This window comes from Brachyistius frenatus, unplaced genomic scaffold (genome assembly GCF_029030835.1).
Source record: "Brachyistius frenatus isolate BFR_SWC_R1_liver_20210118 unplaced genomic scaffold, ASM2903083v1 Contig_12, whole genome shotgun sequence".
In the NCBI taxonomy this organism is placed as follows: domain Eukaryota; kingdom Metazoa; phylum Chordata; class Actinopteri; family Embiotocidae; genus Brachyistius; species Brachyistius frenatus.
In genome coordinates this window covers 6622664-6640010 of record NW_027210611.1, presented here as the reverse complement: position 1 = coordinate 6640010, position 17347 = coordinate 6622664, and the positions used below count along the sequence as shown (strand labels likewise).

Below are 17347 nucleotides of genomic sequence, written 5' to 3'. Positions count from 1 at the left end.
TGAATCTGTCACTTGAAAACGGCAGGTCACATACAAAAGCTCAAATGTCCAGATGGCTGTTGGCGTCAGATCATCTGGTTGTTGTTTTTTTTTCTTCCAAATCTGAATCTGGGATCGATTCAGTGGCGCAGCGACTGACGTACGGGGGGGGGAGGCGTGCGTCGTACGTCAGACATTGTTAATCGAACGTGAGCGAACTCGCTTGTGTTTGCCGTCCCGTCCATTTGCTAAACGCGCCGGGACCGAACTTCAAGCCCCCGAGATGTTTCTGACGGCGGCTGTTCGCTCCGCAGCGTCGCAGGCGGTATGGTTGGGGTGTTTTGTACGGTCCAGGGTACAGATTTAAACGCCGTAATGACTCATTTGGAGATAAAAACGCCGTGACTCTTGACAAGGGCACGTAGCGGAGGCCGCTAAGCTAACTGATATTGGGTAACAGCAGCATTTGACGGCCTGCTGCTGTCAAACGTTTACAAGGTGATTTCTGGAAAAATGAGCAACGTAAAGATGACTGTGACTTTTGATATTTGTTGGCTATAGTACAGGAAAGCTTTGGCATTTGAATCACTGGCACTGTTGAGTGCATATACGGCAGCATTTGCATGAAAGTATAAATCAAAACACTGGATATTTTACTTTGTCGTATATCACACTAGTGATCAAGTTTTATTTATGTGTTTTGAGTTGCAACCAAAACTTGGTTTATTATTCTTCCTAAATCTACCTCCCAAGAATTAAGCCTAGTTATTTTACATGGAGGACTTCAGTCTCTGGGACTTTTCATGTCCTTTCAGGTAGTTTCCAAAAGTCTTACCTTTTCAAAGTGTCACTTCTTCAATTTTTTTTTTTTTTGGGGGGGGATAATTTCAAATTAAAATGTTAAAATTGATATTAGATAACTTGGTTCAACACTGCAATCAGTTTGCTCTCATCAGGTCAGCGGGTATTTGACCTGTAACCTTCTGTGTTTGCAGGTCAGGGGTCTGCACCGGTCTGCTGCACGGGCCGGAGCCGGCGGCATCTTTGTGGTAAGTCACAGTTTCTTCAGTTTGGGGCATGAAGTGTGCAGAAGATGTCAAAGAAAGAGGAGCTGCCGATGCTGTGCGTGATCAGCCGTAACATTTCAACCGCTGACAGGTGAAGCATAAAGTAAAAACAGTTCAGTCTGATTGTGAAGTTCAGATTTTTTTTTTTTTTTTTTTTTTAATGGTCATTTTGGAGACTGTAAAATGCGGTGCTGTTCAACTGGACTGGGTTCTATTCAGAGGTGAACGCCTCGCAATTCGGTTTCGGCGTTGAACACAACATTGCGGGTTTCAGTGGATCATCAGTTTATCGGAACAGTTGTCCATTATTTAGTTTTTTGTGGCCTCTGCGAGTGGGATATGTGTTTTTTTTTGTGTGTGCAATAGTTCCCAAAACATTTGGGTTATCTGCCCATTTAACTTTGTGATTGTTCATGAAACAAGTTTCGTTTTACTCCCGTGTTTATATAAAATACCAATTTAAAAAAAAAATCCACAACTATTCATTTTAGTCAGTTGAGTTTTATAAACTGTATTTACCCTTATTGCATGACAATATTGTTTGAAGTAGTTTTAGAATTCATTAGCTAATAATACTAATGTGAAATTTTGACCGATGCGTAATTATGCAGTATGTTTATGTTCTTGTTGGAGTAATCCTGAAGGTATTTGTTTTCCAAAAACTCTTAATTTATCCAGGGAGCTACCTTTAGAGCCTAGAAAAAAATTTCCCCTCGGGGATTAATAAAGTATATACCTACCTACCTACCTACCTGCTGGACCCACACGACAACATCACATTCTCGTGCAATGGAAACACGCTATGGTTTCAGAGTCCCTTGATAGTAAACGTGTTTTTGACCTGTGTTTAGACGAATTAAAAAAATAATAATAATAATCTTCTGGCACTCTTCTTCAATCAGGAATCTTTGACATTTTTTTAAGGTCAAACACCATTACATTTTAAGTTGTTCTTTTTCTTAATTGCACTAAGGATGTTTGCTGCTCACAAGGGGGCAGTGTGTGCAGAAGCAGAAATAATAATCATGTGTGTTGAGTTTCTTCTACAGTCAGTCGGTTTGTAGCACCTGTTTCCCTTCGGGGCTTACATGGCGGCTTATCAATATTTCATCAGATACTGTTAGCTGCTCATAAACCTGCTACTTGTTGTTAATTAAAGCTTCGAGGTTTTAATAGCTTGTGAACAGGATTTGATATACGTCTGCTAATAAATTTTAATTGGAGATGAATTGGGGCAATTATATATTCGGTGCAAACCAATGTTAACGTTCCTTTAACGTGATGCTGTTTGCGTTTCAGCACAGAGACACTCCCGACAACAACCCTGATATCCCGTTTGAGTTCACTGAGGAGAACAAAAAGGTGAGCTTGACAGCTGTGTTCAACTGTACTTTTGACTGATGTGGTTTTTCGTTTCTTTTAAATAGCAATATCTGATATTTTCCCACTTGTACATGTAACCTTTAATTTACATTTTTGAGTGAATCTTAATCCTTTCAGATGCCCTTATTAGGTTAATTGCTCTTAGGATGATTATAATTATATTTTGTTTTGACCCTCTCTACCTTTGTTTGAGCGTGGCAATATTTTGTCTGTGTTTTTTTAATTTATTTATAAAGAGCTCAAAGATGATACTGTCTACTTAGCGCTGTACAGGAAAATGCTAATACTCACAAAGAGTTTTATTAAAATTATGCAATTTTTCTTGCATTGTAAATGTCTGTGCAGGTAAACATTTTCTATTAACATTGTTCCAGAGTTTTAAATTGGTCTGACTTAGATTACAACAGAGAAATTTGGATCTTGAACTGCACAGTCATCGTAAAATATCTTTTTATTTTATCTGCAGAGGATTGAGGCCATCATTTCTATGTACCCCACTGGACACAAGCAGGCGGCGACCATCCCAGTCTTGGATTTAGCCCAGAGGCAGCACGGATGGCTCCCCATCTTCGTCATGAACAAGGCACAGCGATTTTTTTTCCGATTTGTTGTCCAGCAGTGTGATGCCAGTGTTTTTTTTTCCTACAACTAAAATCACATGTTTATGAATTCTCATACACCAGAACGTTGTTGGCATCATTTAAGTGAGCCTTAAATATTCTGTAACTGTATTAATTCAGGTTGCCGAGGTGTTGGAAGTCCCTCCAATGAGAGTGTATGAAGTAGCCACTTTCTATACGATGTTCCTGCGTCAGCCTGTGGGAAAATACTTCATTCAGATCTGCACAACAACACCGTGCATGCTCTGCAACTCCGACAGCATCCTGGAGGCCCTCCAAAACAAACTGGGTAAGAGAGTCATTTTCCATCTAACGCCGAAAAACCAATGAAGAGATGAAAACGAAGATGGAAAATTTTTTTTTTTATTGTGTATGTTTGAGATAAACAGAAATCGGGAACAAGCATGTAAATATACAGTTGTCGGTGGTATTCAAACAACAGCGAGTTGTAGCAGCAAACAAGAAAACACACAACACTGAAATGAAGCCGGGAAACTGTTAACATACTTCAGCCTGTGAGACATTTAACAGAAGACGCTCATTTGTTTGTTCTTTCAATCAGGCAAATCGTGAGGTTTTACTTTTCGTCGTACCTCGCCTGTAGTGTTGCAGCTGTGTCGCGTCGGGCGCGACTGCTCGAGCTGAAAATATGTGTTCTTTCTGTAACACGATCTGTAGATTGTCAGAAGGGATCAGTTGAACATAAAGCTTTTCTTCATTTGTTTCTCCGCAGGTATCAAGGTTGGAGAAACCACTCCAGACAAGATGTTCACGCTAATAGAAGTGGAATGTCTGGGTGCCTGTGTGAATGCGCCGATGGTCCAGATCAATGACAACTATTATGTGAGTGTCTGACTACTCTAAGCAGGTGGCTTCCATACTGAACGTTGTAACTACGTTAACAAAATTAGGTTAAAGCCCTGAAATGAGTTTTGTGAAGAATGTCTGCAGAGAATACATCTCTCAGCCCTATTTCTGGAGTGTTATATATACATTTTTTTGTCCTTTAAAAGCCACTGCAGGTGTGGCACGATCTACACAAAGACATGAACGGGGTCGACATTGAAGACTGTGTCAGAAATATAACCAGCCTTACATTAATAATAATAATATGACTGGAATAACAAGTGATGTCTCGTCTATGAATTCGGTTTTGGGGGGGGAGGGATCGATTTCATGAGCCAAATGTGATGTGAAAAGTTTTCTTTTCGGATTTGTGGTGAAACGTTACGTGGAACTACTTCTGCCCTCAATGACAAGTTACAGTTACTGCGAGCTGAGCGCGAGTGAATGACCCAATTACAGCAAACATAGGAGGAATTCTCTGCAACGCCTCAAACTGCTGAGGCGCGATCGTCACAGTGAGAAAAGTTCGACGTGTTAACACCGAGAGTAAAGCAGCGCTGGCTTCAGCATTTCACGTGAATAATTAGCACACAGAAACGCACACAGTCTTTGGATATTGGATTAATTCAGTCATTATTACATGCATTTAGTTTAATTCGAGATGATACCGTTCGCGAATAAGCGCTCGTATGTGTGTCAGGACATTCAGGGCTTTTAAATCTGGAGGTAGAAGCTTAGGAGGAGCTCTGAGGCGGCATTAGCGTGGCTGCACAGATACGCCTGTTGAACAGCCTGGAATAGAAAAGCCTTTATACACGTTATGAGATGCAAAACAATGCAATAATTGAAGCCCCTTTTTAACACGAATGTTGTCGGATGAGAGTCGACATTAATTAGGAATTTAAAACGTCGTCACAAATTCAGTTGTGTGTGAAATGTTGTTTCCGCTCTGTCATAAGGTTGATGGGCTACAACTTTAGTTGCCTGTTAAAAACAACTTAAATATACAGTATTGGACTCGGTTTTAACCTCTTTAGCACCGACTAGGATTAAAACAAAACCTGCCAAGGAGGGTTTGAACTGCGCTGACAATTAAAGCCAAGTTTTTATTACCTTTTATATGGAGAACTGTCAAAAAAAAAAGTGGATCGGATAACAACCGACTGCTGCTATAAGTGATGCAGCTTTTAGAATAAATTATTGACGGCACCGAATCATCTGCTGTATTATAGTGACATTGCATTCGAGATGAGAGTGTAAAGCCCTGCATGTCCTATTGTGACTGACAAATTATGTTGAAATTTGAAGAAAAAAAAGATTATTTAAGGCGATTTGGTCATTTTTGTCTGCCAGTGTCGATCCTACATTCACATGTCTGGATAACAATACCTTTTTTTATTTTTTAAATGAGCTATAATCATCGTAACCTGCTTTCATTGCAAAAGTAGCATTTTGACTCTGAAACTTCCCACTTTTTCTTTAGATAAAAAAAAAAAAAAAGTTTTTTATACAGCTTGAAGGATGTGAAAATCAAAGCATGAGACCTGGCAGCGCACTATTCTGCTTTCTCCTCATGTATGCTGCTCTCTTCTTGTTTCTAGGAGGACCTGACACCAAAGGATATGGACGATATTATTGATGAACTTAAAGCAGGCCGAATCCCACCACCAGGACCCAGGTACGTGCAAAACGTGCACAGCAGATGAATTTGTGTATTTTTCAGCTGATAAGAGTTTGGAATTTCCAGTCGTACAGTATGTACTCCCGATTGCAAATGACGACATGTTTTCTTTTTCCACAGGGGCGGCCGTTTCTCCTGCGAGCCCGCAGGTGGATTGACTTCTCTGACAGAGCCGCCCACCGGACCAGGGTTCGGCGTAAGATCGGACCTGTAGACGTGTTCGGGCCGCCGTCTGCTTGTTACGAAAGCGAGTTGTCCCCGAAGCCATTATGTTTAACTCAAACACGTTGTGTAAATAAACTGTTCATGAACCTGTTCCCTAGGTGTCAGTGTGTCACTTCCAGGGATTCCAACAAAAAGACAAGATCATAATTTTAAACAGATCTGTTGTAAAGACGATGCATCTGCTTTTAACGGTAAATAACTACCCCTCATCTTCTAGGGGGAAATTGACCATTTGGTCGGCTATCACAAACCTTTAGCTCATATGTGCTGCGGAAGAAGGAAACGTTACAACACAGTTTCCATTAACAATGCCAAGTAGCTTTTCTTAAATTCTTTGTCTCTGTCTTGAGCAAGTACGGGACATGAAATGGTTCAGTACCCGTTTATCTTCCGACAGAGAAATTCTTGATAATAATTTCACACAAAATACTAGTCATAAACGCTACACGCAATGTCACAGATTACATGCAGACATTTCATCCAATATTAGCTCAACTGAATTCATATAATGGTCAAACCTTTTGCAATTTATTATTTCTGAATATTATAGTTTTAAGCATCCAAAAGCAAATTAAGATTGTTTAATTGTTGAAATGATTACAATTCAAGTAACAGATATATTTAGTTTTGACTTGTGTAAATAAAAACATATATGTATACACACAATTGGTATACTTAAAACTAGATTGTGGATATCATTTAAGGGAACATGGTGGCAAATTACAGGCTTTTAAATTAAAACTTTGACCAGTCAAAATGTAATTATAGCCTTCTTCATTTAAAAAAAAAAGGTTTTGACTAGTCACGTTAATACGTTCAAGCTGTTCTACGATAAACCTTCTCGCCATCGCCTTCAACAACACGGGCCCCCCCCCCCCCCCCCTCACCCCCCCTTTTCCTACAACCGCTCCTGTCATTTCATTTCCATCCCGCCCCGGTGGCGTTTTCGTGTCTAGCCGGTGCCCCTCCCCCCAACTTTCAACCCTGCTCCGCAACATAGAACATTATGCACCGTGACGCATGCGCACAACAAAAAAAAAAATCCACCACCATGATGCAAATGTCACTGCGCAACCGATTTCTAAGGCCGGCTCGTAAAGGAAGAAATTGGCGCGCACTTAAGGGCAAAGCAACGCGGTCGGTGCGTCGCCGAAAATGCGCCCGAAATTATGCAGCCACGCTCACGAGAAAAGTAAGGAGCCGCCATTGCTGTTGTTGAACCCCCCCCCTCCTCCCCACACCGAGCCACGATGTTCGAGAAAGTTCCCACTGACCGCAACACAGCAGCGGAAAAGATGACGTCAAGCGGCCATTCCTGTTCTCCCTCTCCATTCCTTTCGGTCCAAACTCGCACGCTAAAAAAAAAAAAGCCCCCCCGTTCAGATGGTTAAAAACAAATATATATATAATAAAAAATAAAAAAAAGCCCCCCCGTTCAAATGGTTAAAAAAAAATATATAATAAAAAAAATAAAAAAACGCCACTGACTCGCGACGGGCACAACGAATAACTCTTTAACGTTTAAATTTTTTTTTTTTTTTTTTTTTTTTTTAAATAAAAAGTGCCGGTTTACTCACAGCTTCGGTTAATATATAAAAGTTAAATCGTTTTTTTTTGTTTTTTTTAAACACGTTACCCGTCTACGGTCTTTTATCCAGCGGAACGGGAGAACCCTTATAAGCTCGGCGGAGCTTCGGGTCCGTCACGTGACTCCCCCCTCGACCAATGAGAGCGGCGCTTGCATGTTTTGCTTTCGGGCTTTTCTCGGAGAGGACGAGCGACGAACGGCTGCGATGTTTTCAAACCTCAGCGATGAACGTCACGCAGCCGTAGGCTACGGTTTAACGTCCACTATTTAGGAAATAACTCGTTAAATATCGCGCAATATTCACGTATAGCAAAGGAACCCGAATGAGTCGGTTGTGTGTGCGTGTGTGTGCGCGGGGGGGGGACGTGTGACCCGGTTTAAAGGTGAGTACAAAAACAAAAACACACACAAAAAAAAACGAGGCTTGTTGTTTTGAGTGCTTCGGATCATGAAGAAGAAGAAGAAGAAGAAAAAAAAAATCCCTGTGAACGTTAGCCATCCGGCTAACTGCGAGCAGGCTAATGTTGAGCTAACGACGTGAACTGCGTGCGAAAATTGAATGTTGTGTGTTTTTTTTTTTTCCTTCCGCGTGAGCTTCGCTTATTAGTTTGTGTGCCACGTGCGTTTACACACAATCGAGTTAAGTTTTATCTCCGTTTAACGGGAAAGAAGAAGAAGAAGAAGAAAAAAAATGTCGTATCTGCTTTTGATAAAACTCGTCGCTTTTTTTTTTTTTTTTTTTTTCTTCTTCTTTTTTTTTTTTTTGTGTGTGTGGAGCGAAGGTACAAGAAAGCCGATGGGGGAAAAAAAAAATAAATAAAAAAAATAAAAAAAAATGTCGGGGCGAAGCGAGAGTGAGCTTGGGTTAGCCCCAACCAGCCAGCCAGAGGCAGCCAGGGAAGCGAGCTCGCTAGCTAGCTCGATTTAAACGCTGGGGAGGGGGGGGGGGAGGAGGGGACGTTGAGGGCAGCGGAGGGGCTGCAGTGGGCTTTTGTCTCGGGCTGTGCTGTGCTCGGTTATTGCCATTAAATGGTGTGAACTTGAATTTTTATTTATTTATTTATTTAGGGGGGGGGGGGGGGGGGGGGGGGGGGGGGGGGGGGGGGGGGGGGGGGGGGGGGGGGGGGGGGGGGGGGGGGAGGCACACGGTAGGAATAATCAAAAATGATTATACCCCCGTCACGCGTTTTCAAGGATTTTAGATCGATCATATATTGGCTAATTTTTTTTATTATTATTATTATTTTAATGTTTACTATCTAAAAACAACTTGACAATTTTTTTTTTTTAATTTTTTTTTTTTTGTAGCGCTCAACAACATTTGCTTTCTGTGTTTATTGGAAGGAAAGCACGAGCGGCATTACCGCGAGGTGGGTGGTGTTGTCTGCAATGATCTTGCCAACGCCACCTTTTTTTTAAAATATATATATATATATATATATTGAGAAGCAACACAGTTCTGGGAATAATAGCTATCAAATCTAGAGTAAAAAAAAATATATATATATAGTTGTGATTTGCTTCATGCACGCAAGGAACTAGCATAGCTTAAATAACCAGGAGCCTCCCAGCCAGGGACTGTGACATCTTGGGGGTGTGTTGCATGATACAAAAGCTGCCTGTTTTTTTTTTTTTTTTTTAGATGGCTGTCTGTGCAAACGACCGATCTGAATCAACCAAACGTTAATCTGAAATTCAAAATACATTAATGGTTTAAGAGCTGTGTTGCATTTAGGGCGATTATATATTTTTAGGTTAACCTAATAAAAACAAAAGCACTACCAAAATTCCCATTATTCAAATGTTATTTGTCTCTTTACGTATATATTTGTGTGCTGTTAATTTTAGGTAATGATGCGTTTTGGAGACAGTGCGTGAACAATATGGTTATCAAAAGGACATACAAAGGGTCTTTTATTCAAGTGGGATTCAAAATACAGCTGCATCAAATGTAAGATGTATTTCATGCCTTTCTGCAGGGGAGATAGAGCTTAAATGTGGATGGCTGCCAGTGTAGCTCTTTCTTCTGTTTACAAAATAATTATTTTGTAATGTTAACGTGACAATTTTCCATCTTTGCAAAAAAATACAAAATAAATTGTGATCGCGGGACCGTTTGACTTTCTGTTACTGAACACTCTTGAGGATTACAACATAATTACCCTCAAGAGTAGAACGCTTATATCAACAACACGAAGTAAAACATGCCACAGTTGTTTAATGATTATTTCATCAACTAAATGAACTGAAGAAGTTGCTTACAGTTAAACATCGAAAATGAAATAACAAGAAGGCAACGATCAAAAGCACACACTCTCCGTGGCCCTTTTTATTCGGAGTGATCTGCATTTTTAGTGGCATGGGGAATTGAATTTGGTCAGTCTCCTAGATACTTCGGAGTGAAAACTAGCACTCGCCAAAGCCAACCTGTATTTGTCCGTTTCCTAATGTTAAATTCATCCCATAGTGTGAAAACGTCATGTTAGCATCAGTCTGCGTTTTCCTCTTACGAGGTTGGGTTGTCAAACAAAATACCCGGCTGGAATGCATTTAACGTTTTCGGTTAAAACTAAAAACTACACTTGCTCATTTCGTTCACCGTCAAACCTTAAAACAAAGAAAAGGAGCTAGTTGATCAAATTGTGGTGGTTTGCTTGACAACAACCATAAATCTAATCTTCCATGACGCATCATGTTTTCTCATTACCAAAGCTCGGTTCTGCCTACCCATCAAATTTAGTCCCTGATGATGAAAAATGCACGCGGGCTATAATAACAAAGTACTTTTAGGAGTAATCTCGTTAATTTGATATATTTACTGTTTCCAAAACTCTACAGCAATTTAGATGTTTGGGGGAGAACAAAGCTTCAATTTATGCCATGTCATGCCATGTCATGCCATAAAGGGGGTAAATATGGCTGTAATTTATTTGTTATGACATGCATGATATTTGTTAGGGGGAGCGTTTTATTTTAAGTAGGTTAGTTAATCCATTATTTACTGGTTTGGTTTTTTAATCTTTTTTAGTATCCTTTTATATAGACACTACAGTAAACATGTTAATCACTGCCGTGGCTGTGCAGAAACTATTGACTGTTTTTATGAATAGAGCTTAGTTTTCTCATATTAGGGTAATAGTGCTTCAGGTGTGAGCATAGTGTCTGCTGCCAGGGTTTACAGTCTTCATTGCCATTTTGTAGTTAATTGCGCGTGGTGGGATTAGCAGGCTTTTCGTTAGCGTACCAGTGTAATCAGATTCATCCACTTTGCCGAACATGTTTTTGGGGTCGTTCTCAGTACGAATTCTTTTGGTGTCCGTAATGAGTTCGCGCTAATATCTCAGTACTCCACTGGCAACGGCGGAGGCATCAGATGGTGATTTGGCTGAAAATGAATGAGATATCCCGCAGTGCTAAAGGTTGTGCGACTACAGGTGGGACAGATAATTGATACTGCGGTATATCACCGTACTGTTTCATGGGCATCCTGGCACCAGTGCCGTTGCGTTGCGCTTTGGAAGCCGAGGTGTATACGTGCAGTCTCTCAATGTTTTTCTTCCTGGTAGTCTGCAATTTCCAGTTTAATGCAAATAAATACAAACCACGCGATGGTGACTAATATTTGTCATCAACTCTGGAAAAAGGGAAGAAAATTGTACGGACAGCTTTCGTTCAGTTGTATGACTGAAATGATCGTTAAAAACAACCAAAGTCAATTTTGTTATGACGGACAACAATTTTATTTAGTAAAGCGGTCGATTGTTATACGGTGGTTTTATACATAAATTGCCATGGGTGTTTATGTTTAAACGCTGTGGTAAATATGCACTCATTCACTTTGTGACGAGAAAAAGTAGAAACCTGTACAAATGTAATGCAGTGCGACACAAAAGCTGTGTACTGACTACTCTCTCGCTTCAAATGTTCTGCTTTTTCGTTGAAGCTACCCACTTAAATTGTTTAGTCGAAGACATGGCGCACATCAACACATCAGGATAGACCACCGTCCGCTTTCCTTTTGTGAAGTGTCGGCGCCGCCGCCGGTTGCTGTACCTTGACCACTTTTGCCGTTTGTGTGGTTCTAGTCCAAACATTTGATTTCCAACGGGGTCGCACAGCACCAAAACCCGACTCCGAAGACCCCGCCAGGTCAATTTCCTTGATGGCTGTCGCATAAACGATAAGCAAATGAACTTGTTGTCTGTGACTACTGCAAACGATATCTTCTAAATATGCGCCTTTTAATTATGATAGTCATCTGACTAATGCCATCATCAAATTTCTATGCACACCACATTTATAGGGGGAGCAGCCAATGGCCAAATATTGGTTGACCTTTAACTTGATGACTGTTAATGTCACAAGCCAGCTGGCAAGTCTTGTATTTGTCCAAAAAGTTCCCACAACAGAATATGCTATTGTCAGAACTGGCTTTGGACACGTTCATTTCCTCGTTCTCATCGTTTCTACCGGGGTTTCCTCGACTGACTCATTTATAGGTTTTTGCTGCTCCTCCAAAGCCTTTTCCTTCCACTGTTAGCCATCCTTATTTTTCTCCGACAATAGATGTGTTTGTATTGCTTATCCATGTAGCCTGCGCACAGGTTTTCATACAGTCTAATGCAGTCTGTTCTTTTGATGGTGCGTGTTGGAAAGAAACTGTGAGCCTTGGCTCTGATGGATGGATGTCCCCATTCACGACATGTTAAACAGTTGTGAAGCCACTGGGTACCGACTCATGTTTCTTGGTGATATGATGTCATATAAGCTTTGTGGTACTTTGAGGAAATGAGCAAACCACTGGGTGGTTACTTGTGCGATTAGAAAAACAAATAAATACGTCAATTGAAAGTAATGGCTATTAACAAAGTCAAAGATATTTACAGGTCACTGCTTCAAGTCGTTTGCTTTCTACTTGAATAGTTCAGTTTTTAGCTGCTGGTCAGATTACATCATTTTGAGAGCATTTTATTTATGCTCTTTGCCTTTATAATAGTACTTGATATAATGTTAAAATGATTAGCCTAATAGTGGTTTGTTGCAGTCCTGATGTGGTGCTGGTCTGAAGAATTTGATCACATTCACCGAGGAGTAGATTTACTCTGGTTGAAATATTATTTTCTCTGGCTGTCTTGGCAACATCTAATGGCAGCATTCATCCTCTGATCGCACCCGGACGCATTGAGTGACAGGTCTGGATTCTCAAAAATCGGATTCTCCTCCTATTTCTGCCAGATCATGAAAATCAGATGAGGGAGGATCTGCAGTCACATCAGTTTTACACGTGCAGTCCAGGCAAATCTTTATACAAGCACATAGAGAGGGAGAGGGTTCGCCAAAAGCAGTGCAGACCCACGTAACGAAAAACGGCCACAAAGAGGCCAATAATGGACAGTTTGATTATAAGTATATACAGTTAACGCTGTATTTACAACCTGATTGCAGATTTGGTAAATTAGTTTGAAACCTTTTCAGGATTTCCATGCTTAATGAACATAAGCACATGGAGGATTTAATGTGTAACTGGGATACCATACCACGGCCCTTCTACAGTATAGCCTTTGCAAACAACTATAAGCCTCTTAGAGAATAGGGTATTGACCAAGGTGCTGTAATGCAGGATCAATTATACAAGAACGTACAGTATTCCCTCCCTGCAGCGTGCTGCTTTCAGAATTTGCAATGAATTTGATTTGGATTTATAGGATGGGTAAGACAACATGTTTTTCTGTCTCATTTATATTTATTTGCTTTTGCGTAAAATAAATAAAAAAAAGACGATATTACCAATTTTTATATTTGTTTTTAGGATTTTTCTGAATATCTTAACAAACCAGTGGGTGTATCCATCCAAAGGTATAGTGCAGTATGCATTTTCTTTTAATGGTATCCATAGTAGTTTAAGAAAAGGAAAAATAAGAGGTGACAAGAGTAGAGACGTGACCTTCACATGGAGGTGGTGGGGCGTAAATGCAGATCAGTGGAATGGAAAAGAAAGTCGTAGGCAATTTAGCAGTCATTGTTCTGGTAAAGAAGAAAGAACTGAAGGTTTTGGAGGAAAGGAAATTAAGGTCTCCAATGGTTTCTGAATGTTTGGGCTCTGTTAGTTTGAATCATAAGAGGAGCCTTTATGAGTCCTAAAGGCTCAGACTTTCTTTGATATATTTGGACCTCTGTTTTGTCTTCTCGGCCTAACCTTTATGTCATCACGCAGCGTTTCACCAGCAACACAACGCAGGTATGAATTCTGCCTGCAATGAAGCTGTTTTACTCAGATAACACTCTGAATGCACTTCCCCTTTTTTTTTTCTTTTTTTTTTGAGTGATCACGTCAGGGCCATATCTTCAGGGAAACCCCCCCCCTAAACAGTTAGAAGGTTTGTTTTAGTCTCTCCTCCAGCGCACGTTAAGTGTTGTTGAACTGCTATTAATGGTCATCGAAGGCTGCTGAAGCCCTCCTGTCACTCCAACTGGGCCGTGTTGAAGTTAGATCAGCCTCGAAGGACGAGTGACATTCGAAAAGTTTGTAAGAAATAGGGAAAAAAAACAAAAGCGACCTCAAACACAAAGAGCCAAAGGCAGAAATCATCTTGTTTCCTGTATTCCATGCAGCTTGAAATTCGTCTCTCTTATTACTTTCACTTCAAGTTGTCGACTACGTTTATTGTGTTGCAGTTGAAACGAGGCTGTGAAAGAACCAGCAGCGTTTATGATACGACGTGCTTCCAGCCCGGCCAGAGCCTTTCTGCAGTTGGCTCCATCAGCCGAGTATCTGCGTCTTCGAGAGGCCCAGCGTGTGTGTGTGTGTGTGTGTGTGTGTGTGTGTGTGTGTGTGTGTGTGTGTGTGTGTGTGTGTGTGTGTGTGTGTGTGTGTGTGTGTGTGTGTGTGTGTGTGTGTGTGTGTGTGTGTGTATCTATCTATGTGTGAAGAGGGTGGAGCCTCGTGATTACACAACATGTGCTGGCCTTTGCCAGCAGCTGAATGTGTGCAGAGCGTTGTTTTTGTTTGGTACGTTGAGTGCAGTACCACGGTGTGTAACGGCTTGATAATCCACGATTGGCTTTTAAAGACCCGCGATTTGAGAGCCCGTGACCTTCCCGCAGGACTCCAGACACGGCACGATGACACAGGAGGATGGGTAAACTGGGTTGTAATATTACAGCGTCGTAGGGGTTTCAATTATTAACGAGCCCTTAAAGTTTTCCTTTTCTGAACGAGCAGCGAGGGAGACGACGGTGTGCGCTGATAGTTTCGGGGTGGAAAAAGACAATTTGACAAAGGGCGTGTGGTTTGCATTCTTCGTTGCTGTGCTGCTTTCACTTTACAGATGCCAAAGAAAGCGGTTGTATCCTATTTACTCTGGCTCTATTAGTGACCGGGCTTGCGGAAGACTCCCCTGCCGCAAAATAGGCTGATGAGAGTTTCATTCACAGGACGATTTCTGCGGATGTGTATTGATTGTTCGAATTAGACGTGCCGTTAATCTGACTCTGAACTTTCTGTTTTGGTGGTGAGGTGATCAGATGTGATTAATCATCAACAGTAGCCTGTTGAACTATTCGTGCTGCTCTAATACGATGCATGTCTGTGCTCGTTTCCATTTTAAATGGGTTCAAAACTAAGATATGAACAGCGCAGCCACATTCATGAAATGTTACATTTTTCAGATCAATTACATACATTATCCAGAAAATGATCTGCAGCACACAAAATCACCGCATACAATCGCCGTGCTGAACATGGATTTGAAATAGGTTGTTTTTAGACTCGATGTCTTATCAGCTTTTTTAACCAATATGTAGAATAATAGTGAGGACATTTTACAGAACAGCATTATGTTTGTTTTTTTCTTCATTAGATAACAAACACTCAAAACAAAGAAAATCAACAATGTCTTCAACATGCTTGTTTAAATTATGTGAGGGGCCTTTGTCTTATTACAATACAGTTTCAGTAATTCAAATAACCTATGTTTACAGTTGACCTACTCCAGTTGTGCATTCAGTTAAAATTAACATATACTATAGTATATTTCTCTATATAATTATTGCAAAGATCAAACAACTGAAGTGGAATAATAATAATAATAATTTTAAAAAAAGTCTGTATAAATACATAGAAAGGTGTTAAAATGGCTCAATAAGTTGTATAATGTTAATGGTTCTTAGTTGGCCTCAAACGGACTGGGATGACACGAATTTGATATTTACACGATGGTGAAACATCATTTAGTGATGTTGACAGTGCTCTTGTTTATCTCCTGCACAATGTAGGAGTGTTTGATTGCTACGTTTTCACATGTCCAGGTAAAAGGTAGAACATCTATGTTTCTGGCCTACTGTCTGTACCGAACACAAGGCTTTAAAAAGCAAAACAAAAAAAACACCCAAATCTAGGTTGAGAGCAACTTTTAATGAGAACCTGGTTAAGAGCCCATAGTGGCCATGTTTATTCAACAATTTGATATGTCTTCTGCCTACACAGTAAAAACATTCCAGCGCTGCCAATAGTTTCTAATGGCACTTAGAAATGGTTTTTTTTGGCTGTATATTTAGACCAGGAACATGCTGGTATGGATAGATTAGTGTTTGCTCGTTTCAGCCACTTCACCATTACACAAAACTGCACATCATCTGAAATGCCAATATAGCACTACAATGTGGAGGAGTCAAACCAGCTGTCCATATTCTGCCGTGCGTCATGCGAGTGTGAAGCTTATTGACGGCCGTTGGAATAAATTGCACCGAATGTCTTTTTATGTTTAAAAAGCAGGTGTTATAAATGACAGAAGGAAGGTAAAAGCTCCCGACTCCTGACACGGCAAATGTCTACAGCCTCTTTGTCACCGGGATTGTGTCCTGTCACCCGACACAGCCTCACCTTTTAAATGGAATACTTTAGAATACAAATAGATATCTAAAAAATATGCATATTAATACGCTGGTTCTGACGCAGCGCTGACTGTGGAAACGCACAGACTCTAAAAATGCTCGTACGGCTGGAAATGTTGTCTCCGGGAATTGTCTTTGCTCCTGTTCATTGAAACCGTAGTGTCAAATAAAGACGGGTTCAGAAGTGTCGGAGGCGTTTACTAAAACAAAAAAATCATCCGTAGGCTGTTAATCGATTAGTTAATGGGCTTATTAACGATCAGCTTCGATTGTTTGTTTGCTCGGTGAATTACGTCTTCTTGTTTTGAGCTGAAATGTTTGCATGCTCGGCAGTAAGACGCTTAGTCATCGTTTACCCGCCGGTCTCGCTGAGGCTCACTCTGGACCTGCAAAGCTGCGGCTTTGGCACCGCGCGGGGCCGCCATGCGTCGGGCCGGCGATCGGACCGACGGCTCGTCGAGCTTAATGGGACGTGGCGGGTGTGGATGGAGTCGCGTCTCGAATGTCATAACGAAAACCGACACAACGTTTCCCGCACGGGATACTTTTCAGACCGCGGCCGGCTCGTTGCTCGTACGGAAGCCAGGAGACGGGATTCGTTGTGGTTGTGACACCTTGTTGTCCGCGGCGGTGTTTTGTGTTGGGAGTCTTTGCCTCCCGGGGTCTTTGGACGCTGCCCACAACCAGTTCGTCTGCTGAAAGGAGAAGAGGTGGGTGCAATTTGTCCAAAGCTGACGAGGCGTCTTTTATTTATCCACTTTGTGCAAATGCATGCGTCGCCAATGTCATATTTTCGAGTTAATGCGTCGTGGTAGTTTATACCCTGGAGAGCAATCGTGCCTCTCTACCAAAAATATAAGAAAATGAGGAGCAGTCCTGTTTATCGTTTAGCATGCTGTCTTTACTGCACATTCCAAGATTGTGCTAATTTTGGATCCGATTTTTATTCTCCGTCCGTACTGTGTATTTCAAAGTTTCCTTGAGCAACAACAGTTCTCCAGTGTTCGGTTCAGTCATGTGAACTTGGCACAGCGGTGGAAATAAGAACAAGACCCACGCCTAGGTC

General features: G+C 41.1%; 2 protein-coding genes across 6 annotated transcripts in view; both read left to right on the top strand.

Moving 5' to 3' along the window:
* Positions 1-181: 181 nt before the first annotated feature.
* Positions 182-5894, top strand: ndufv2 (NADH:ubiquinone oxidoreductase core subunit V2). The gene is made up of 8 exons (XM_069692519.1): positions 182-304; positions 975-1028; positions 2346-2408; positions 2896-3012; positions 3170-3338; positions 3783-3892; positions 5497-5573; positions 5697-5894. The coding sequence occupies exons 1-8, from the start codon at positions 263-265 to the stop codon at positions 5788-5790; spliced, it is 726 nt and encodes a 241-aa protein (XP_069548620.1). The 5' UTR covers positions 182-262; the 3' UTR covers positions 5791-5894.
* A 997-nt stretch (positions 5895-6891) lies between these two features.
* ankrd12 (ankyrin repeat domain 12) overlaps positions 6892-17347 on the top strand; it is a 40335-nt gene continuing 29879 nt past the window's right edge. For 2 of the 5 annotated variants that reach the window (XM_069692500.1, XM_069692496.1), the window contains exon 1: positions 7511-7772. The gene's annotated coding sequence lies outside the window, so the exon portion shown is untranslated. Of the gene's footprint in view, positions 6994-7510; positions 7773-14185; positions 14529-17347 lie in introns of those variants that run through there. The other 3 variants (XM_069692498.1, XM_069692499.1, XM_069692497.1) reach the window with 3 other exon arrangements.